General features: G+C 46.1%; 2 protein-coding genes across 2 annotated transcripts in view; one reads left to right on the forward strand and one right to left on the reverse strand.

Annotated features, from left to right (window-relative positions):
- Positions 1-1617: 1617 nt before the first annotated feature.
- On the reverse strand, positions 1618-3636 carry bmp15 (bone morphogenetic protein 15). The gene is made up of 2 exons (XM_070993511.1): positions 3282-3636; positions 1618-2618 (listed from the first exon to the last, which is right to left on the reverse strand). The coding sequence occupies exons 1-2, from the start codon at positions 3634-3636 to the stop codon at positions 1618-1620; spliced, it is 1356 nt and encodes a 451-aa protein (XP_070849612.1).
- A 3002-nt stretch (positions 3637-6638) lies between these two features.
- The window catches only part of shroom4 (shroom family member 4), a 56680-nt gene continuing 39936 nt past the window's right edge, over positions 6639-23382 (forward strand). Inside the window, exon 1 of the mRNA XM_070993765.1 lies at positions 6639-6761. Within this exon, the coding sequence (XP_070849866.1) occupies positions 6639-6761 (123 nt within the window). The remainder of the gene's footprint in view (positions 6762-23382) is intronic.

Raw genomic sequence — 23382 nt, forward strand, 5'->3', positions numbered from 1 at the left:
CACTCTTTCCACTTTAGGTAATTAGATCATGCTTTGTTGCCAGTTTTTACATTTTAATTTAGATTTTAGCCAAGTGGCAGACGCGGAAACACTCCTGTGAGCAGTGGAAGAGAAAAAGGAGAGTCATCTACAGACAGTGAATTATTTTTTGTCTTTTTGTGTCCATTTGACCTTTTTCCTTCATGTAAGTCCAACACCACCTTCCTCTAAAGCCTCTCCTGATAATGAGGTCACGCAGAAAAAAGACAAAAAGCACTAAAGTTTGATGAAACTTGGAAACCAGAACCATGAAAAAACCATGAACGATCGATCATCTTTGGTCAGTTGCTCAAACACACCAGCTTCCTCTGCTGGACCGAGATCTGTGTCTGCACGTGGAAACATTTTGCACCATTGGTGAAGAGCGCCATCTGTTGGACTCAATGCAATCCTGCACTTTATTAAACATTATGTGTTTCACAGGAATCTTAGAAATTTACTGCTTGTTTAAAAGAAAAGTATGTTGATAATTGATTTATTTGCAGTGTTTTTCCCTCTTTGTATGCCTTTTAGCAGCAACAGACATGCAAGTATCTCAAATTTATTTGGTCGCTGGCACATATAAGTGGTATTTTTTAAAAATCCTTTATTGCATTATGTGAGTTTTAAAGAACATTAATACAAAACTGACTTTACTGATACACTTTTCAACCTCAAAAAATGACAAGAAATTAGGTTTTAGAAAACTTGCATTTTATTTTATTATTCATTTTCATTCATAATAAAAATTGCATTCCTTTCCACTTCCAATACTTCTGCTTAACGTTCAATACTGGTGCACCTCTTCTTCATCCTTCATTTTGAGGTTTTTTTTCTAAGACAGCTCAGTAGCAACACTTTTTTTCAGGTTTTCAGGAGACCCCTCCTATTATAAATACGTACAAAATGCAAACATTCAGACTGCAAACAGCAAAAATGTGACGTCACAAAGCCTCTACAGTTACATCCAACACAGTCGACCCCCGTGCATTAAAAATTGTTTTTAAGAAGTGTCTCGTTTCTCTGAGAGGAGCGCAGCCTCAAACTGCCAACACGATATCCAGAGAGGTTTCTTTTTTCTATTTTAACACAGACATGAACAGACTTTTTTGTTGTTTTTTGTGAGAATCACACTGATGTGAAAACACATATTAAGCTTTTTTTTTCTTTTTTTTAAAAGAACAATACAGAAAAAACAAACAAAGAAAAAATAAACAGACAGAAAAGAAGATACTGATTCAAGGTTTGAGGTTGAATACTGAACATGGATTCTACACAGTCACTATGAATATGGCATCGGGCGCATTCACCAGTCTGCACGGTGCTTTAAACAGCTCACAGCACAAAAGAAAATCAGTAAATAGACATAAATAGTCTGCACAAGCCACAGTTCTTCTCAGGCCATAGCTGGCTTTTTAAAGTGCTTCAACAGGGATGGTGAAGATCTGAAACCACAACAACTTCCTCCTCCTCCTCTCGAGCTCATTACGGTTCGCCGCCAAGCTGTAGATCAAACAGATGAGCCACCACATCTGCCCCCTTTAGTCTCTTCCCTCACTGCGAAGCATAGCCGAGTCATTCAAGTGTCCTCCAGAGTCTTTAGCGACAGGTGCACGACTCGGCCACCATGTCCTCCAGCTCCCTGTACTCCACCTTCTTCTTGTGCACCACCAGCACGCTCATGGGCATGTACTTGTAAGGCACGCAGGACGGAGGAGGGACGTCCCCGACGCCCAGGTCGTTGATGACCGTCTGGATGATGGCGTGGTTGGGGGAGTGGTAGCCGTAGTGGAGCACCCTCGGGCAGCTGCCCTGGCAGAACCGCGGGTTGTACACCGGCGGAGCGATGAAGTAGTGACCCCAGCCGAGCTCATCGAAGGAGAGGCGGAAGGAGTGGAGCTTGCAGCGGTTCTTGGGCGTGCCGGCTTTGCGTTTGTAGTTGGGGATGTCGGAGATGATGGAGGTGGAGGTGGAGGTGGAAAAAGAAGAGGACGAAGAAGAAGTAGGGGCGTTTTTCAGGATGTCCAGCGAAGGATCTTTGGGCTCTGAAGATGAAGGGTCTTCGGAGCGGCGGAGGCGGCGAACCGAAGGGTGCCACAGACCGATTCGCCTCATGATGTCTTCCCCTTCAGCCCCCAGCAAGTCCCCCATCCAGTCCTTCACTTCCCTTTCCTCCTCCAGGTATAGAAGAAGAGCCGGGACTTCAAGATGAGGTCCACCTGTCCATCTCTTTCTGCCTTGAAGACGAGCCCACCACCGTGAGAGGCTGCCGTCCTCTTCGGCGACTCCAGGCTCTGTGCACCAGTACTGGGCAGTGAGGGTTAAGTGCCCCCCCGTGCCCTGGGTCCTCCCCTGCTGGACGTGCGCGGTGACGTCCGTCTCCGTCCACCGCTCGTGGGGCTCCAGGGTGACCAGGCTCTCTTTGCCCAGTGATGTGATCTGAGCCCTGCAGCGGGGCAGCTCGAGGGCCTGGGTGGCGCTCGAGCTTGGGGTGGAGGGGGAGGAGGATGAAGAGCGGAGGTGGATGAACGAGGCTCGGATCAGCTGCTCCGAGGGAAGAGTGTCGACGTTGTACTGGACTGTGAAGCTGTAGTGGTGATCTGAAGGAGGAGAGGGGCACAGAAGAGGAGGTGAATCCTTCTCTGACTTCATCAACTCGCACCTTTTATTACCCAAGATGCTTAGGGCTCATTATTTAATCAAAGATAATAATAAAAAAACTCAACTCTTGGAGGCTGCACATGTTTGATAGAAGCCCACATTATAAAGTGCATTATCTAGTATTTTTGCTTAACCCATACGCACAACTAAAAGTCACAATATCTCAGCCTTTGCTGCACTGATTTTGACCAAAATCTTAAAATCTTACTCCTCAATTCTCCAACTTCCAATGAAATCAGTAAAAGACTTGACGGAGAGGCCAAACTGGGTGAAAATCTGATTTGAAAACAAAAAAATGCAGAAAAAATGACAAATATTCTGCATGATAGTTTCAAAACATCTGCCTCTTTAAATAAATAAATATTTGTATTTGTTAGTTAGAACCAGTAAAACCTGCCAGGAAATGTTAAATGAATGGGTCCACTGGTTAGAGGCTGTAACCTCATCCTCTGCTATTAAAAAAGGAGGAAAAGCAGTTTCATCATGGAGTTTGGAGCCTGCCAGAATAACACGTTCCAGTCTTAAATAGCAGGTCTTTGAGTTTAATTAATAAGGCCTGTAGGTGCTGATACCTGGAGATCAATTAACAATCTTAATCTCACCTCTTGACGCTGGCAGGTAACGCACCGACGACGCCGACGGTCTCAGCAGACGGACCGTGTTGGAGCCGAACTTTCGGTGCTGCTTGGGCCTGCCGTCCGGTTCGGCCGCGCTCTGGTACAAACTCAACATGAACTGCAGGTTCTGGTCCGCTTTCTGCTCGTCCGTCAGCGGCCGGTGGTGCGCGCCTTGGAGCTTTGCGCTCTGGTGACTCTGACCGCTGCGCTTCGACGCGGGACGATGAGAGGCCATTTTCCGGCCGGCCGTGACACCGGTGCAGGTGGAGCACAGCAGGAAGATAAAGAAGGACAGGAAACAGACACGCAGTGCGCGGTGTTTGCTGCGGGTCGCCCTCATGTTTGTTATAAAACCTTTGGCGCTAGCGAGCACCACCGACGCGGCTATTGATGGCTACCATCCTCCGCACGGCCGAGTACGTGCTTTACAGGCTCACCTGGCCACTGGCCACATTAGAAATGACAATCAACTTCCTGAGATTGGCGGTGACCTCAATTAACCCCTCGGCTGTGCGTAAGACGCAGCAGCAGCGCGTGGGTGCCACGTGATCTGTGCGTAAAAGCGCGTAAATGTGGCAGGATGGACTAATGTTGTGATTTATGTCTTGCGTGCTGTGCACAAATTATTGAGTCAATTTGCAAATGTTTTAAATGTAAATATTGAGTTAATTCACATATCTTTTTCATTCATTGTCAGATGTTTTACATTTATTAATATTTTAGTTTTCACATATTTAGTTCTGACTTTGTGGATCTGCTTAACTTTGACACATAGTTTTATTTTCTACCACCAGAAGTTTATGGACTTCTTTTCATGCATCAGTTTCACGTCCATGCGTCTGCTTGGATTCATCCAAATGATCCCACTTTTTAAAAAATCAACTGCAGGAATAAAATAAACCTTTTCTGAACAGCTTTTCTCAGGCGCCCTCAAAGTGCACATTTTGAAAATCTGAGATTTCCATTGCAACATGCTCGACAATTTATTCTGACAGACTCGAAATCTGGATTCAGGAAAAGGACGCGATTAAATGAAGTGCATGTTTTCAGTTTGGATTTGAGTTGTCTAAGATTTGCATCACTTTGGCGCCGCCAGGTGGTGGAATGACACATCGACACAAGACTGTGTGATGCCATGGTGACATAACATTTTCTACACATTTTAGTAACATTAAAAGTGAAAGTAATCAAGTGTATTTCCTCGAGTACAATTTTGAGGCCAGTATTTCCACTTTTTGATACTTTATACATCCACTCTGCCGCACGTCAGTGGTATAAAAATTATACCATTTACTCAACTACATTCATTTGATACCTTTTAATAAGTTACTGGTTACTCTTCAGATTAATAACACAAACTAAGGATATCAACTGAATGAAATGCTGCAAAAACTGCTTAAAATGACAAGAAATGAAATAAAAACGTGCTGGAAAAAATTGATCTGACCAAAACAAACTGCTCCCGGTGCGGGTGAGAAGTGGGATGTCTGGGCATGTTCACATCTGTCCCCCTTTCTCTTTGATTCTCTCTGTCGTCCCTCGTTTGCTTGTTCTTTCTCTTGATGCAAAGAAACACAGTCACTCTTTCAAACACACGCACATTCAGCCGAGTGCCACTGCAGCGTGGTGGCATTCCACAATGGTGATTATCTCCAATCCTGATCACTTCAGTCTGCAGGGAGACTGTGGGAAAACTTCAAACTGTGGGGGAAATGCAGCAAATGGCTATATGAGGGTCTGAGGAAGAAACGTGGTCGAGAAGTTTAATTCCATAAAGAAATTAACCAAAAAAGGCTGAAGTGACTGTCAGTTTCATACCCTGGAAAACTCTACCTGTGTGCGTTATTGACATGCATCATAACACAGCTGAAAACAACAACCAAGTTTTGTGGATTTCAGTAGCTGAGAATTAACAAAAATGGCTGGAAGCTCATGTTTGAGAGCCTCTAACTGCTCGTTTGAATGTTTCTTAATATGGCTGTCAGACAAACAGGCTGCTAAAGCTTTAGAAATGTGCAGGACGTGATAGCAAATGTTGTTGTTGGCCTGTTGCAGTTCACGCTGCAGGTCTGCAGAGCTTCAGTGTGGAAGAATGAAGGCTTTGACAGGGTTTGCTTTCAGCTGAAAAATGAGGGACTTCATTTGAGCAGATTCAGCAGGTCGGAGAAGGACATTGGTCCATGTGCCATTAAAAGGTGCCTTTGGTGATCCAATCACATGCAAGGAGGTAAAAATACAGGTGTGATGCTTCCTGGATGCACTGCCATCACAAGGATTTCCAGGTGAGTTCAGTGGTTGAAGATGCATTCACTTCCTTACGTAATTGGCAAAACTACATTGCAAAAATATTCATTTTCAGCAGAATGTGCTTCTATCCATGTAGTAGTAGTAGTAGTAGCTTAATGTATGCTAATATATCAGAATGTACTTAATTTCTATTTTGTATGAACAATCTGAATCTGAAAAGTAACTAAAGCTGTCAAATAAATGTAGTGGAGTATTGTAAAAGTAGCAGTAACAGTATTATCCAAAATACTGTTGGATTTGTAGTTTTGTTGCATTTGTTCTGTAGTTTCTAAGTGTTACTGTTGGACCACTAAAATTCTCATTGTTTTGGGGGCGCGTGGTCACCAGTAGGTAAAATGGACAAATGTAAGTGGCGGGTTTCGTGTTTCTAATGAAAAGCCACTCACTTCTGACACTGTTGTTTGGCTGCTGTTGCCGCCGTGAGCCTGCCTGTAGCCCCTCCCCATCTTGGCTTGTCATTGGACACGTTCAGCCACAGCCTTTCTCCTACTGGTGAAGCGCTCCGTCAATCACATCCCGCCGTTCGAATAGTGGGAGGTGCCGCCCACCGCTGTGCCCAAAGTTTTCCCAAAGTTTGTAGTTGCGTCGAGCTAGCCACAGTAACCGGATGTATTTGATGTGGATGTACAAATAAAAGCGCTGTAGCTGTTTTTTTTCGGGGACGCAAGCAGGAAATTAACTTCAGGTATGAAATGAAACAATCTGTACAACCATTTGATAAGATATGGAGCGAGATTAAAACCGCAAAACAAGCAAACGTTAACTTTTCTTCGCCGATAAACACCTTGACCGGAAGTTAGCCGACATATCAGAACTAACTTTGACCGGCTTGTCGCTAGCTAAAACTTTCCTCCCTCCCCCTCTTCCACTCACTCCTTCCTTCCACTCATCCATCCATCCATCCATTCGTTGTTGTTGGTAGAGCGGTGATGGAGAAGCCGAGGGACCGCTACCGGCGCCGCTAGCTAGCAACGACACAAGCCGGGTCAATACACCGACGGAGACAGAGAGAGAAGAAGAAAGACACGGAGGAGAATGGAAACGGTTGAGCAGCTCGTCTCTTTCCACCACATTCAGGTCCAGTTGAGCGGGGGCGCGCCTTGGGGGTTCACGCTGAAAGGAGGGCTCGAGCACGGCGAGCCGCTCATCATCACTAAAGTAAGTTGACCATAACAGTTAGCTTGAACGACCCCGCTGTTTGTATGGGAAGTGTCACTCACACGAGCTGGAACTGCTGAAAAGTGTGTTTAAAGCACTCCAGAGTGACTTTTCCCCGCGCAGATTTTCTCGGTATCACACTCAAACTGAGGTCAGGAGTTTCTTCAGGATGTTGCAACGCTCAAGCAAAACAGCAATTGTGGTTAGTTTTGCAGGCTTCATTCACCCATCTGTGCTTTTGGCTGCTCGTCCTTTGGTTTAAACTTTTCAACCCAATGCATCAAGTCTGAAAAAGTCCTCACTGCTTTTCCTGCACCCTGACTCCTGCACGGCCACCGTCGAAGGCCCCCCTCTTCCTCCTCTTCCTCCAGCAGTGAATAAAAAGTTATTGTCCAAAGCTGGAGCAAACGTCCGGGCCAGGTGATGTTTGTCAGCTGTCACTGTCTGTGAATGAGGAAAAAGCCCTGTTTCATGCAATGCAGCGGTTGGGCTCTCAAACCTGGAGGTCAGAGGGTCCCCTCAGGGGTGCTAAAAGGGGGTCCCGAGGGGGTCGCTGAGGCTCAGTTCATCCCTGTCACTTCATCCACTGGAATGCAAGAACGCCCGAGTGCTGACAGATGACTAAAACCGCTTCAGATGGCTGAGTTTGAGGCAGAAATGTGGACATCCTCATTAAGAAAGGTTGCAGTCAGTGTTGCTTGGTGCTCGTTTGCTCGTAGTTCGATCCCCTTTTTGCAGAGTCTTTCAGTGACACCGGCGTGCACTGCAGTCACGCGCTGCGGCCTGCGCTCGTCTCTGCAGAGCTCTGAGAGGCTGGTTTCATTTTCAGGTGTGTTCGTGGGGAGTTTGAGGATTTAGTGCGTGCTCCCAGATGTCGACGTGACCTCGTCTTTGGCGACGAAGGCGAGGGGGCCTACGCTTCCTCTCGGCCTCTTCTCACGGTTTTACGCTGCGGGCGGTGAGCTGCTGGAAATGAGGAGGGTGTCTTTGAATTACTGCAAGTAATTATTGGTGTGTGTTCTGCTGGGGGTGGTCCGTGTGTGTGTGTGTGTGTGTGTGTGTGTGTGTGTGTGTGTGTGTTCAGTCCAGTGCATAAGTAGGCCGCCTGACATGCAACCTCTGCTCTCTCTCTCAGCCTCTCCTTCGCTGTCTCTCGCCCACTCTGGTGTAAATGTTGGCCGGCGGCCTGCTTCTATATTCACCACAGCACCACAGCGGGGAATGGAAAAGCCTGGCTCAGTCATCTGGAAACACACACACACACACACACACACACACACACACACACACACCAAGTCACACACAGTAACACAGCCCCTGGGAAAATGTGACTGGGACTGCTAAAGGAGATAAAAATCAAACTGTGCTCTGTGGCTGTTTTGTGTCCAGTGGCTAGTTAAAACACACACACACACGAACACACACATCCCGAAACACACGGACACAATAAAGTAGCTCGGGCGACGAGTGCTGGACAGGGAGCTGTGGCGCAGAGAAGTGTTTAATGATTAAGTGTGAAGTCCTTGAAGGAAAGACGAGAAAGACGGGAACATGGTGGGAAGGTAGAGCTGAGGTGTGTGTGTGTGTGTGTGTGTGTGTGTGTGTGTGTGTGTGTGTGTGTGTGTGTGTGAGAGAGAGAGAGAGTGAAAGCATGAGTGTGTAATGTGTTTTAGGTCCAGAGAGAGTTTCCATCCACACAGAGGTTTACTGTGTCTGCATGGACCACAGCTGAATACAGTCTTAATCCTCTCACTTCCGAGAGAGAGGGACGAGCAAGTGTGTGTGTGTGTGTGTGTGTGTGTGTGTGAGAAAGATATATAGTGCAAGAGAGATGCAGCTACATAAACTCATTCAACTTTATTTATGGTTTAAAAGAAATGCTCTCGTAGCCACTGACACCCAGGAAAACCTCCAACATGGCTGCCAGTGCCGTCTTTGTGCCACCTGAAGTAGCGTGTCTCCACTAAGAGCTTTGATTTATGCAGAAAAATCCAGAAATAACTTTGACACGATTTCCTGAAACACATGCAGCCTGTGTAGTGTTCATCACACAGTTGTGTCCGTTTGACAAAATAATCCCATTTACCAGCTTTTTCCTTGTCTCTCGTCCTTCATCTGCAAGCTGCTCACTGGCCGCAGAGCTGAGATGACGTGACCAAAATTTAGACCCTCGAGTGAAAACAAGAGGTGGTATCGTACGGGGGGGTCGAAACACGCTGAGATTGCAGCCACAGGAGTTTTTTGGGGTGTAGCACTGAAACAATTAGACCACAAGTTCACAACAAGCTTCAAATCAAGAGAAAAAGACAAAAATTTGCTGCTTCCAGCTTCTCAAACATGAGGATTGCGTCTCTGTAAACTGTTGACTGTTGACTGTTGCTCGGACAAAACGAGCTTAATTGTGATTATGAAGAGAAGAAATCTGAGGTATTTCCAGGCCTGATTGGGCACATAATCCCTCCAGCAGGCAGTGGGTCAGACCTGGGGTCCCTGTCCAGTCCAGCCTCTGTTTTATTAACGATCAGTCAGATTAATCGAGCGTTTTTCGTGGCCGTGTGCACGGGACAGAAAGCGTGTAAAAATGTGCCAGCTGCCCACGTTTTGAGGAGTGTGTGTTCGTGGCCCTTTGGAGAGCGTGTATGCTGCAGGAGGGGGAAGGGAGGCTTTTCCCGAGTCTGAGACAGCAGAGGGATATAAGCCATTTGGTCAACATTCCACCAGGAGCATAACAAATTACCACTGTGGGGTGTGTGTGTGTGTGTGTGGATGGGTGTGGAGATATCGTGCATGTGTGTGTTCGTACATGAGGGTGCTTTGCTCAAACACATCATTTTCAGCCTTGAATACTTGTTTTTCTCAGGGCCAGTGATCAGCTGTGATGACACGCAGAGTTTAAGGTTTTATCTGCTCAAAGTTAGCCAGACAGCCGTTAGCTTAGCGTCAGTGGAAACACACGCAAAGGTCGTTGTGCCGGCGTGGAAAAGCATACGTGTTTGTGTAGGTGGAGGTTTGAAATTCTAAAAACAGAGATCGTAGAGTCGTAACAGGGTGTGGCAGCTGCTCGTCAAGGAGGGAAAACAGTCGGGGAAATCGGGAGAGATCACAGCGAACTGGATTTCAGAGTGTCAACAGAGCTGGACGTGCAGTGGTAGATTGTTCCCAAGAAGTGGAGCTCAATGGATGAAGGCCCGACCACCAGAAGAGTCCGGTCTGAGTCGAGGAATAATCAACGTAAAGGACGAGATGGACTGAATGGAAAGTAAAGTTCATTTCAAGCCGTGTAGGTGAGAGGGAGGATTTTGAAATCAGCTCTTACAAGATTTACCACTTACAATTCGCAGCTAGCTAGCTAATTTACGTTAGCTCCAAAAACTTTCGTAGACGGACTCTTTAATGTTTCTACCTGATGTTTATGCAATGAAAAACCTGCAAAACAGCCATTAAATATGTCTTTAATGGCCACAGACATGATTTAATGGCAACACAGCGCAGTCTCAAGCTAACATGTCCTAAAATGCAAACACATGTTCCTGATTAATGTGAATGAAGGACAGTTATTTGACATCATGAGATTCTATGCTATAAAATACTATAAAATTACAAAATATAAGTTATTTGCCCCCAAACAGTGTTTAAATTTTACAATGAATGAAGGCTACCCTAAAAACACCCGTAACCTCTCTGAATAGTGTAGTTCACTAATGATATGCTAATGCTAGTTTGTGCTTTTGCTAGAAAGCTAATAAAGCAGGCATGCTAAACTTATGCTTAACTTACACTGAATACCAAACGGTGAATTAGCCGAAGAACCCTCCAAAGTCCACTGAAGATAAATAATCTCGAAATATGAACAAAAATGAACCTTACGTGCATCCTTACTGATCTGTGGACATGCCTGGGCCGGACCGCTGTGCATGTTTACAGACAAGAGCCACGCAGTCGTGTTTTAGGTCATTTATCACTTCAAACTAGCAGCTGTCAATCCCGTGTGTTTGCTGACAGTTTCTAGTGTCCTTTTTCAAATGCGGTGGCGGCGGCTAAGTGATGAGTTCCTTCCATTGTTGTGTTCGACGGAGCAGCTGCAGCCGAGCTGTCAGCTCACTGTCATATGTGGTTTTGTGATCCACTGCGAGCTCTCTGGGGAAATCTGTGAGTTTTTGCGTCTCCTCGACTGTTTTCGTCTGCATTGCGGTCCGTGACTTTGAGGAGGGGTGGAGGGGTTCCCATTGGACAGTTCGGCAACCAAGAAACGCTTTTTGCTGAAAACGTCTGGTGAGACGTGCCAGGCTGCCGTAAGGCGACATCCTGTTTCGCAGCGAAGCACCAGTTGCCTCAGTGACGGCTGTTAATTGAAGAATCGTGGGATCTTTTTAACACTCGTCCATCTTTGTTTTTATGGATTCCAGTTGCTTGAGTCTGTTTTTCCCAACAGACCTCTGCAGAGCAGACATGTCTGCTATCTAAATGAACATCAGACCCCTCATGTTGTACCAGAGTCTGTCTGAGTGGACTGAAAGCCTCGCTGGTGGGCAACCTTCATTATCTTATGTTCATCATTCATGTGTGTCTGTGGAGTTGGGGGAACTGTTATTACCTCCAGTTTGTTTTCAAAGAGACTCAATGTGATATTATACCAAGAAATGTTTTGCACATGTCAAATATGATAAAAGGAAGCTTCATTCGCCCTAAAAATGAAAGATGATGACAGTTAAGATAGCAGTGGCAAAAGTCCATTGGTTAACGCCAATGCTACACACAACCTCCACTGATTCCCTGGGCTAATTAGCATGATTTAGCATTACATGTCTAGCTAACGTCCACCAGAAATGAAAACAGGCCCACCATGGGCAGGCAAGCACGATCATTCGTGTGCACTCAGTACACGAACGCTTCGGCTAATTAGCAACATCGTCAGTGCTTACGTTGTAGGAATTGGGTAAGCAGAAACTCACGCTTGCTGCACCAAACTACGTCCAGGGCACTGAACTGTCACGCAAAAACCCATTCGCCAATGAGGACGACCCTTGAAAAAACCCTTGACTAGCCACTAGCCTGGCTACCCCCAGCTGAGCGCTACACAGTCCATCTTCTTTGTGGTCCACATGTTCTGCAAAGCTGGATTCATCCTCGCCATTCTCCTCCCGGTCCATCTCCCAGACCGTCCAACCGCCGAAACCAGCCGTGAACCGCTGACCCACGGCGGGAGGCGTCTTTGGGAAAGCTTTGACTGAGCCGAGCTCCTCGTCTTGTCTTTTTTGTTTTTGCATTCCAAAGAGTTAATTTGTGTTGAGCTGTGGACCCGAGATGAACCGAGCCAAAGACTCTCTGCACTGGTCTGACTGAACCGTGGAGGTTTGGTTTGGACTTTTCTTGAGTTCTGGGGAGAAACTTGTGGCCGTTTCTGTGAATTTTGGGTTATTATTTTGGTGGTGTAGCTTCCCCAAAGGTTCATATGTCATGTATATGACCTTCTTTGCTGCATGTTTTTGGCGTCAGGTACCGTGAATCATGATGAACTTATTGCTTGAACGGGGATACAGATACAGCTGTATGGATGCTTATCAGGCCCTAAACCTTCTTGATCTGAGGTTGAATCCCTCTTGAAGCTGAACAGCAGTCGTTCGTGTTTGGCGTCAGTGTATTTAATCAAGTCTCAGGTTTCAAAGACATGTAGAAGATCATGAGAAATATGCGAAAGTCTTATCAGAGACTCTTGTTATCTTGCCTCAGTCTTGGACTCGGATCATCAGATCAGGATCTGAATCAGTGAGTTTATCGTGGAGAAAACTTCTGCAAGACCCTTTAACATGATGACAGCTGATGAATCTGCTCTGAGGATTGCAAACTTAACTGTTAAATAAGCGACACTCTTGTTAGCTGCGGGGTTTTGAAGTATCTCGTTGCACAAGTTCAGAACCCAAACCGAGATGTGCCACATGTGGGTATGAGGGCTGTTTACGAAGTTGTTTTCCTGTTGGCGACCGAGAGGCATTTAGCTTCTTATTTCTTGTGGAAATCGCACCATGTGTCTTGCGGGGAGCACTCCAGCTGAGCGCGTTTGAAAACACTGCGAGCGGTTTGATTCGCTCAGAACAGGCAGCAGAGATGGAGATGGCGATCGCTCTCTCTCGTCCCACTGTTGACAGGAACAGAAATCCAGGGATTTTACAAAAGAATGTTTTGACATGTGGTCGGAGGTATGCAACCAAATGTCTTGGGTCGGTAAACAGTGTGTGTGTGTGTGTGTGTGTGTGCGTGCGTGCGTGCGTGCGTGCGTGCGTGCGTGCGTGCGTGCGTGCGTGCGTGTGTGTGTGTGTGTTACTCCCTACATTCCAGTAAAGGTAGCCTCCAGTAGCAATCTGCTCTGCGGGGGGTAGATGAGGATGCCATCAGATAGAGATGCTATTGTCTCTGCTCTGTGTGTGTGTGTGTGTGTGTGTGCACGTGTGTGTGCACGTGTGGGTGCACGTGTGTGTGTGTGTGTGTGTGTGTGTGTGTGTGTGTGTGTGTGTTTCCACATCCTCTGCCCTGAACTGCTGTGCTAACTGTCCTAGCTAACCCAAAGCATATGTTGTGCTGCAGCGAACACAATAGAGTATATTGATGAGTGTGTGCATGTTTCCAGCAACTTACACTGAGTTTTGCATGTTTAATTTAGATCATCATTTAATCATATAAAGTCATTTATGACCAGGAAGGCCGAACATCAGTGGTTCTGTTTTTAGTCTTCTTTAGTAATCTGCTTATTTTTGGGTTTTGGGCCGCTGGCTAGGCTTAATAAACTGAAGACGTCACGCTGAGCTGTGGGGAACAGGGGTCATTTTGGCTGCTTCACAGAGCAAATGATGAATGGAAGATGATTAATGGAGAAAATGATACGCAGGCTAATCTGTAATGAACATAATTGTTGCTCTCAGCGCCGCGTGGATGATGGAAATTTGTTTAATATTAAGATGTGCAGTGAACTGCCAGCTGTGGGGATGAGCTGCTGTCTGAGGGGATACAAGAGCTGCAAACACGGATCATGTGAAGTTTTGATTAGCTTTTTTCCCCCAATTAATCAAGTTTTAGTGAATAAAATGTCAAAACCGCCCAGCACAGTTCATCAGCGTCCAAGCTCAGATCGCCTGTTTTGTCCAACTAGTGACCTAAAACCCAAAGTGCTCCAGTTTACTGTGATGTAATCCATTCATCTTCAAGATCGTTGTCTGTTCTGTAGAATAACTGCAAGCTCCAAGCCGCAGGCAGGAGTGTGTGTGTGTGTGTGTGTGTGTGTGTGTGTGTGTGTGTGTGTGTGTGTGTGTGTGTGTGTGTGTGTGTGTGTGTTGGGGTGGGGTTGGAATGTCTCTATCTCTGATCTTTGGAGCCTTTAGCTGTTTCTTTAGGCTACGTCTGGAGGCTCACACACACACACACACACACACACACACTAAAATAACAGCCTCTCTTTATATAGGAACATCAGTATAACCCATAAAAGATAAACATAAAGAGATCATAAAAGAAATATTAAAGATGTGTGGGAGATGCATGTCGAGGTGTGTGTGTGTGTGTGTGTGTGTGTGTGTGTGTGTGTGTGTGCTGGGGGTGTAGGAGTCCTGACCTGCGGCGGCTGCAGTTGTTATTGTTTTTGTCCGGCGCTCTGCGTTTTCAGAAGCCCCCCCCTTCACACTCTCACTGGGGGGGGCAGCACACACACACACACACACACACACACACACACACACACACACACACACACACACACACACACACACATACACACACACACACACACACACACACACACACACACACACCTCGCCATGTTTTTTTTTCCTCACATTACACCGAAATTGCACCTTGATGCGACGGAGAGCAGCGTTTAAAAACCCTGCAGGGTTTTGTGTTCTGCTGATGAGCAAATTTGACCTGCAGCTCACTTAGAGGAGGGAGCTGATCGAAGTACTAATACACTACACCATGAGTACTAATACCACTACAAGTCCTGCATTCAAAACCTTACTTAAGTAAAGGTATGCAGGTATTATCATCAAAATGTACTACTTTTTATCCTGTCGGCTGCTTTAATCTATGAGATCATCATATACTTGCAGTGTGGCCGTCCTGTGAGAACCACGTATCTCCAAAAACAGGCTGTTTTCAGCTTTGTGACGATGCATTTTCAGCTGATCTGAGAGGCTTTTTAAAGAGTTTGTGTAGCTGAAGGAGGAGGAGAAGTTTCTCGAACCATGAGGGAAAAGGTGGACTGACAGTTGAGGTGTTGTGCAGTAAATTCACTTCCAGCCCTCGCCGTCCCACGCCGGAGTCCCATCCAAAGATCCCGTTCTGTTCATCCCACCTTGTTTCTGGTTTCTCTTTACAACATTTTCCAGCGGCCACGGCAGCGATTATGTTTAACGCGTTGACATTAGAGGCAGTTTCCCAGCCATTATGTCGGATTAAGGAGGGCCTGTTGCAGCCATAGCTTGTGTTTTCTGTGCGTCTGTGTTTATATGTTTACAGTTTATTGCAATGTAGCCATGCCCCAAACCCAAGAATGCACCACACACACACTAACACACACACACGCACACATTCCACCATGCGATGTGGTCCACTCTCATGGCTACCCTGGCAAGTCGACTCCAGTTTGAGGTCTGAAGTGACACAGAAGTCTCTTTGTGTACCGGGTCCTCTCTCCTCGTCGTCCCTCCGGTCTGCCTTCGGTGGCGTCTGGCAGAAACGCGCCTTCATCCCTCCCCTCGCCAGGTTTCGGGGGACGTTAAGCGGGATTTCGTGAGTCGTGTCTTCCCTCGCGTTTGTTCCTCGCTGGATTAGTGGAACTTCTGAGAGGGGAACTGAAATTTGTGGGTGCGGGGAGGAGGGGGACAGTGGGCGTGTTGCATTCCTGTTGGTTAGGAGTTTGCCCAGATTGTTTATTCATTTCTTTGGTTGCGTTATTTTGGTTGACTTTGGGCTCTTGAAAACTGATTTAAGCTGCTGATAATCAATATTTAATGTCTGTTCTCCCATAAATAAAAGGGACTGAGTGTCTTCGCCTGAAATTTGTTATTTTTATAATCAAATAAAGCCTCTGAAACAGCATTTCTGACCACTGTGGGAAAGCTGCACTGGCGGCCAGACCAATCAAATACTTTTAATGTGAATAACTCTTAATGACAGGACAGCCAACCCTCGCTGGAGTTGGGAGGCTGTGGGATAAAGACACTGCCTTAAATTTTGGATGAAAAAAAGCAGGAGAAAAATGTGTTAAAATATGCAAAAACATTAGCTTTTCATTGGAGGTTTCACGAGCCTGACAGTCTAACAGCTTTCTAGTTTTTATTAAAATCAGTGCCTGGAGATGGAGAGGGGCCGGAGTGTGATCGGGACAGGTGGGAGAGGGAAATGTAGGAACGATGGATTAAGTAGGACAGGAGGGATAGAAATGTAAGGCGGAGGGAGGAAGACGGTGGATTAAGGAGGATAAAAAGGTGACTGAAGAGAAAAGACCAAGACAGGATGTGTGATGCATGAAAATATGGGAACAAAAAAGTGGCCATTTGATTAGAATAGAAATAGGGGGAGGGGGGGGGTCTTCAGCTCCTGTAGCTGTAGGCTGATAGTTGGATAATAGATGGATGGAGAGAGAATAGATCAAAAGGTGGAGGAGGTGGGGGGGGGCAGCTGGGGAACAGCCGAAGGTTTCATGTTTCTGGATACGGCTGCCAGATTGATGCTTTCCTGCCTTTTTGTCTGAATTTACGAGTCCTTGAACGCATCGCTGGCTTTATTTTTTTTCCTCTGGTGTTTACTGAATCTGATCTCAAACTGTAAGAACGACCACGACAAGTTCCTGCGTCGTTGACATGCACGTCTGGTTTTCTTCTTCTCTTGCTCTTTTTTTTGGCACATCGTGTTTCTTGCAGCGTTACTTCCACTAATTACGTTTCAGTCCGACTGTTTTATGCACATTTTCAATTTGTGCGTAAAAACATTTGAGTGGAAGCGGCGAAATTTTGAAAGCAGTCGAAATACTGCAAAAGCTTTGGCTTGGCCAAGATGGAAAAGTCGGTGTATCGATCAAAGTGTGCTGACTTCAGCAGCCAAACAGAACAAATCATGACGTCCGTGAAGAATGCGACCGAAACACCACAGACAAAAAACTGCAGTGGACGAAACTTACTGAAATAAACATAAATGTTTTATTTCATTGTTTTTTAGGTTGTTTGAACCTGACGTCATGTCGCTCTTTTGTTGTGCCGCGAACTGCAGATGGAGGGCAGGAAGTGATTCTCTGCAAATGCCGATGATTTGCGCCATTTATCGTTGCTCAAATCGATCAAACCAAGAAACCAAAAGTTGTTGTTCATAAGGGTGAAAAATGCAAGAAATTGACTGAAAAATGCCGGAAAAAATGGCTACTTTGCGACCATGATGGAAAAGGTGTAACATTAGCTATCGTTTAAAATGTATAGATTTAAAGTAACAGCTACAAACAACACGGCTAACACTTGTGAAATCAGCGTTAACAGTTTCACATCAGGCAGCTGAACGTAAATAACGTACCTGTCTTGTTTCGCAATGATCCATGTCCTTAGTTGCGTCTTGTTGGTCCTTTGCGAGCGGCTAACCGAGCAAACGACCGTAACATTAATATCAACATTGGTTAAAATTTGCGTTAAACATGGAGGGAAACTTTGCTTTCGACTCGTGACAAGATCTTAAGATGCTGCTGCTACTAGTGTTAAAAAGCTCCACAGGATGCCTTTAGACGTTATTAATGGGATTCAAACAGACTCAGCTAATCTAAGGCCTGTGTTTGAATCCGCTGCGCTGACATGAGCAAACAAACCCACTGTCATCACATTTTGATTCAAAGTTTGAAAGTTAAAACCAGCAGAGAAAACAAAGCAGACATAAATCTCTCGTGAGCAATAACTATCCTGAGCATCACTCACACGAGGAGACTGATGATGAAATAGGTTTTCAGAGCAAATAAACAAAGGTGAGTCTATGGTGGATGTTAATTAAGAGTTTGTGTGCTCATAAATCTGATGGCTCAGATCTGTCCACAGCTGCTAAATGAAGCGCCACAAACGAAGCTCTGTTATTGTCGATTTTCCTCAACAGGTTGCTTTCAGCTAATGACCAGTTTCATCTGGAAATGAAGACAGAAAAATAGCTTTTTTGTCTTACAGCAGGCGCAGACTCTTGAGGGATGTTGTGGTGAACACATGCAGAACCGCCACTTCAAAAAGGCTGAATTAAGCCCGAGAGGCGGACTCTTTATCTGCTGTCACAAGGCTTTTCCTGGAGGAGCTTAACGTGGTTTTCATCTAATTGTTATCGATTTTTGGCTAGCGTGATCCGTTGTGACTCTCATAAAAATACTTGAGTGGAAGCCCGTATTGAAAAAACATGAAGTTTGAAATCTGGTTTAGCAGCTTTGATGTGACAGGATGTAGAAACACACAGAACGTGCTCATAAACACACAAACCAGTCGTGAAACCACACCAGAGACGACAGGGCAAGGTCATTTAGTGCACGTTAAGAAGTTAATGTTTCACCCCTGTCTGAGTATTTCTGTGTGTGTGTGAGATAAAGTGCACACACACACACGCTCACACTCACACTCACACTCACACTCACACACACACACATGACGTTGATGGATCAATCCAGTCCTTCTCTGGTCCCACCAGGCCACTGACCTTTTAGCCTTCGCTATTATCAGCGCTGCTCGCCGGATATAATGGCTTCCATACTCCACCAGAGACACTCAGCCTGGGGGGGATGTGCGTGTGTGCGTGTGCGTGTGTGTGTGTGTGTGTGTGTGTGTGTGTGTGTGTGTGTGTGTGTGTGTGTGTGTGTGTGTGTGCGTGTGCGTGTGCGCGTGCGCGTGTGCGTGTGTGTGTGTGTGTGTGTGTGTGTGTGTGCGCGTGTGTGTGTGTGTGTGGATGCAGTATATGAAAGATAATGAAATAAGCTGTCGTCCTGTGCACAAACTGTGTGTGGAGAGTTCGGAGCTGGACTGTAAGACCTGAAATCAATATGATGATGATGATGATGATGATGATGATGATGATGATGATGATGATGAATTGGGGGTCATGCTAAGCTTGCACTTGCTTCCCCCCTTGTCTGCTAAAGCTTTCTAAATAAGCCAAAAGCTTAAATTATACCCCTGGCTAATTTGTTCTTGTAGCTGACTCTATTAGCTTTTAGCTAACTGAGCGTCTTATTGCTACAGTAAGCTGATTGGTCGGTTTGCGTTGATCATTGTCATTGGGTTTGGCGGACATTCTCACTTGTAATCTGGGATTCAAGCTATGTTTTTGAATTGCGACGTGGGTAAATTTAAGGAAGAGATCCATAAAGGGACCAATCTGATAAAACCAGTGATAGATAGTGATGGACAGGTGGTTCATCCAATCAGCTGCCAAGAATTTTTTTGAAAGTGTCTCCACTGCATCTTAATAAACTTGTCCCTGTTCACATAATATTTTCTGGATTATGTGTCCCAGATTGCGTAACAGGAAGTGAGGAGTGTTTGCTTTCTGTGTATGTGTTCGCTCGGAGCGTCCTCACGAAACCTCTCAGCGCTGAACTGTTTTCATGTGTGTGTTTGTGTCGTCCCCATATCAACCCCGAGAGCGCCGTCCATCCCCAAAATGGACTTTTTCCTCGCAGTGTGTACATATACACAAAGCTGTGTGTGTGTGTGTGCCAGGCTATCACTCTGCCAGAGTGTGTGTATTGTTTCTTTTGTGTGTGTGTGTCACTGGAGTGAAGAGGTTAAGAGTCGCTGTTCGTGTGTGTGTGTCGGGGGGTTGTTGTGGTGGATTATGGGAGCTAAAGCGCGTGTTTTATGATGTATTGATCTGGATGACGGCTCAGGGTTAAGGTTCGACAGGTTGGCGTTTCTTCAGTGTCGGCGGGGCGAGCGTGGCCCTGCTGTGCGCCGCCGCTGAGGATTCTGGGTAGCAGGGCTTTGATGTGGCCGACAGCTCAGAGTCTGTAACGAGGGGCTTGTTTTCACAGATTAAGTGAGATTTTAATGGTATTACTGGAGCTTAAGGTGGTAAGAACATCTTTGGGGTGAAGCAGCTCTTTGGATTTCCCAAAGACCGGCTGTCAATCAAACACGGCGGGCGACACAGTGACGTCACACTCACTAACAGCTCTTCTTCTCTTGATTCAGTTGATTTTTCCTGCAGGGAAAGAGCTTCTTGACCCTGACTGTTAATTCTGCCGCTGCAGACTGAAAAACATCCACCAGTCAGCGTTTCAGTGCTAAAAACTGTTTTTATAGGCTCATAAAATGCACAAGTCTGCATGTTTGGGAAGCCATTAACACAAGAAAATGATATTAAATCTTCTTTTCTTTATCTGTTCTTTCTCAATTTATGGCTAAAATATGAGTTTAAATACCAGGTCAGAGCTTTTGTGGGCGTTCATGCTGATGCTTCCAGCAGTTAGCTGCTGTTTATTTCTCGTAAGCCGTCACTTTGGTGGATCCTCCTGAATTCATGCGGCGCCCGTGTCGCAGGACTGAGCCTGACATGGCAGCCAAACATAAACAAGCGTCGCTCCATCCAGCACGAGGGGGTGGGGGGATTTTTTAATGGGAATTTAAAATATTTAGTCTCGTCCCGGGAGCGCGGCTAATAAAAATATACGAGCGAGGAGACCCACCGGGAAGTGGCCGCAGCACATTTTGAATAATTGCTGGAAATATTCTGGATTAAAAACAAACATGAGGAGGTGCTGAGTGTTTGGATTTACAGGTTTGTGTGTAAACGCTTAAATGTCATGTGGACTCAACAGAGACAGTAATGGATGTAAACCTGAGTCTAAATAATCCAATTTAAGACTAAGACCAAGTTCAAACTATGATTTTGACTGTGTGTACTACTACTATGTGTACATAATACACTCACTGAGAGTCAAACATGAGATGACAGCTACTGAAATCTGCTAAGCTAACTACCTTTATGCTAAGCTAACACCCTTAGCAGGAGTTCAGCTGTTTTCTTCTCCTGAGGATGGCTGCAGTGTGAAGTGTGTGTGTTACATCTCAGTGAAGGGGAGTCTGTCCAAAGTGTGTGTGTGTGTGTGTGTGTGTGTGTGTGTGTGTGTGTGTGTGTGTGTGTGTGTGTGTGTGTGTGTGCTGAGACATTCCTCCTCTGGCCGACACAAATCGCGCTCTGTTCACCTGAGAGAGTGTTTGCTCACACGTTGGTGTCGGTCCATCGGAAGTTTGAGGGTTCATGTTTGGACGTTGGTGATCGATGGACGACAGAAGATCAATCAGAATGACTGACAGAAGTGCTGATGGGAGAGTCTCCTTTCCTTTCCTCTTCTCTCCTCATCTCCCTCCACTTCACTGCTCTCCTCTTTCTCTTCCTTTCTTTTCCTTAGTTTTTCTGTCCTCTCCTCCTCTTCTTCCTTTCCTTTCCTTTCCTTTCCTTTCCTTTCCTTTCCTTTCCTTTCCCCTCTTCTTTCCTTTCCTTTCCTTTCCTTTCCTTTCCTTTCCTTTCCTTTCCTTTCCTTTCCTTTCCTTTCTGCTCAGTTCCTCTTGTGTCCTCCTCTCATTTCCTTTCCTGACATCCCCTCTTTTCATTCATCTCTCATCTCCTTCCTCTCATCCTCTCACTCTTCTTTCCTTTCCTTTCCTTTCCTTTCCTTTCCTTTCCTTTCCTTTCCTTTCCTTTCCTTTCCTTTCCTTTCACCCCCTTTCTTTCTTTTCAATAATTTCCTCTCCTCCTTCTCCCTTCTGTCCTTTCTGCGAATTTCCTCCCCTCATCTTTCCTTTCCTTCTCTTTTATTTCCTCCCATCTCTCCTCTCCTCTCCTCTCCTCTCCTCTCCTCTCCTCTCCTCTCCTCTCCTCTCCTCTCCTCTCCTCTCCTCTCCTCTCCTCCGTTGCCACTCTGGTATTGAATCTAATCCCACTCTGTCAGTGACCGGGGGTCTCCACCTTTCTAAGGGGCCACAATGCAGCAGCTTAACCCAGAGAGGGCTTCTCCGTCTGGGACACCTTTGTCTCGTTTGCTCCCTTCAATGATTTCCTTAAAAAAGGCCGTTTCAGGACACACACCCCGGTTGCAACATCAGTGATCAATGGAGCTGGACAGCGACACACACACACACACACACACACACACACACACACACACACACACACACACTAGCTGCCGGTGCCTTCGGTGCGAGCGTGGGAGCTTTTTTCTCTTTCCATCCCCGCCGTCCCCCTCCTCCCGCCCTGATAAAGAAGGCCTTGTGTGAGCGTGGGTGTGAGGAAGGGAGGAGAAGCTCACAAGGCTCAGACTGGAGGGCAGAGGTTGACGGAGGGTGTGTGTGTGTGCGTGTGTGTGTGTTACTGAAAGCTTATTTGTGCATCTTTCTGTTCTTGCAGCAGCTCTTAGCCTGGAACAGCTTTTGGCCGTGGACGCTGCTGTGAGGCATTTAGGAACTTTACTGGCCGTGACGTGGAAAACTGACGAGAAACCGGCCTTTAAATGTCCTGGTTCCTTATTTTAACAGCAACCAGCCCAAACAAGGAGCTCTGGAATAACTCCTAAGATGATTAAAGGGATAAAGAAAAGCAAATCTGCTGTAAATATGTTTATTTTCCCTCTTTTCTGTGAGATACTGACGACTTACAGACCTGTAAAAATCACTTCGCTCCAACACACCCATGAAGCAGAAACTCATAAAGTACCTGTTTGTACCTCGAGGAACAGTTTTAAGCTACTTCTACTGCAAGATCTAATAAGGAAATCGTTCAAAATATTAAGTAAATAAAGGAGAAAGGTCTGGTGCTGCCTCGCTCTTCCCATCGTGTGTTCACAGTCTTTGACCTCATTCTGGAGAGTAGGTCAAACACCGAGTGACTCACGCGGCGACTCTGGACCCGCTGTGGAAATTAAGGTGAAGTCAAACACTTTCAAAACAGGAAATGTGGTAGAAACTGGGCTCGACCCTCAGAGCTGCAAAAAGACCTGGCAGCGCTCCGCCTGCGGCGCCCGAGCCACGTTTCCACGCCGCTGACTGCAACTTCTGAGTTTAAGTCTCGGTCGAGGCATCGTGGCCGCAGACAATGGCAGGAGCGTGAAGCCGGCGTGCAGCAGGGGGTCCTGGGAGCTTCTCCCCCTCCCTCCTCTGAAGGTCTTTGTCCCGGGGGGCCACACAGAGCCGCATGTGTTGACCTGTCAGGTTGATGGCTCTGTTTAAAGCCCAGACGCAGGTCAGTTTCCTCACTCTGACTCTCATCTTTAATGATCTCCTTAATGCTGCTTCTCATCGTCTCCTGGAGCCTCCTGGATTGTTTTATGGCTCTAAATGCGACAATGCTAATAGCCTCGAGCACCGCCGTGGAGGAGAAGCGGGGGCGAATCAGAGCTGCAGCTGCCGAACCTTTTGACGCGTCATCGCAGAGAAAACATCGGTTTTAAGCCTCGTGGTTTCTTACACCTTAAAGAGGCTGCTTTGCCTGGTTTCAGTTCAGCTTCAGGTGAAGTTATTTGCATTTCAGCTGTCACAGCGTTGCTTTACGCATCAATGTCCAAAGAGAAAACTGGTTACCTGGACAAGAAGCTGCCCTCTGCAGCATAAATCGAGCTGTGGAGATCTTA

This window comes from Chaetodon trifascialis, chromosome 23 (genome assembly GCF_039877785.1).
Source record: "Chaetodon trifascialis isolate fChaTrf1 chromosome 23, fChaTrf1.hap1, whole genome shotgun sequence".
NCBI lineage: Eukaryota > Metazoa > Chordata > Actinopteri > Chaetodontiformes > Chaetodontidae > Chaetodon > Chaetodon trifascialis.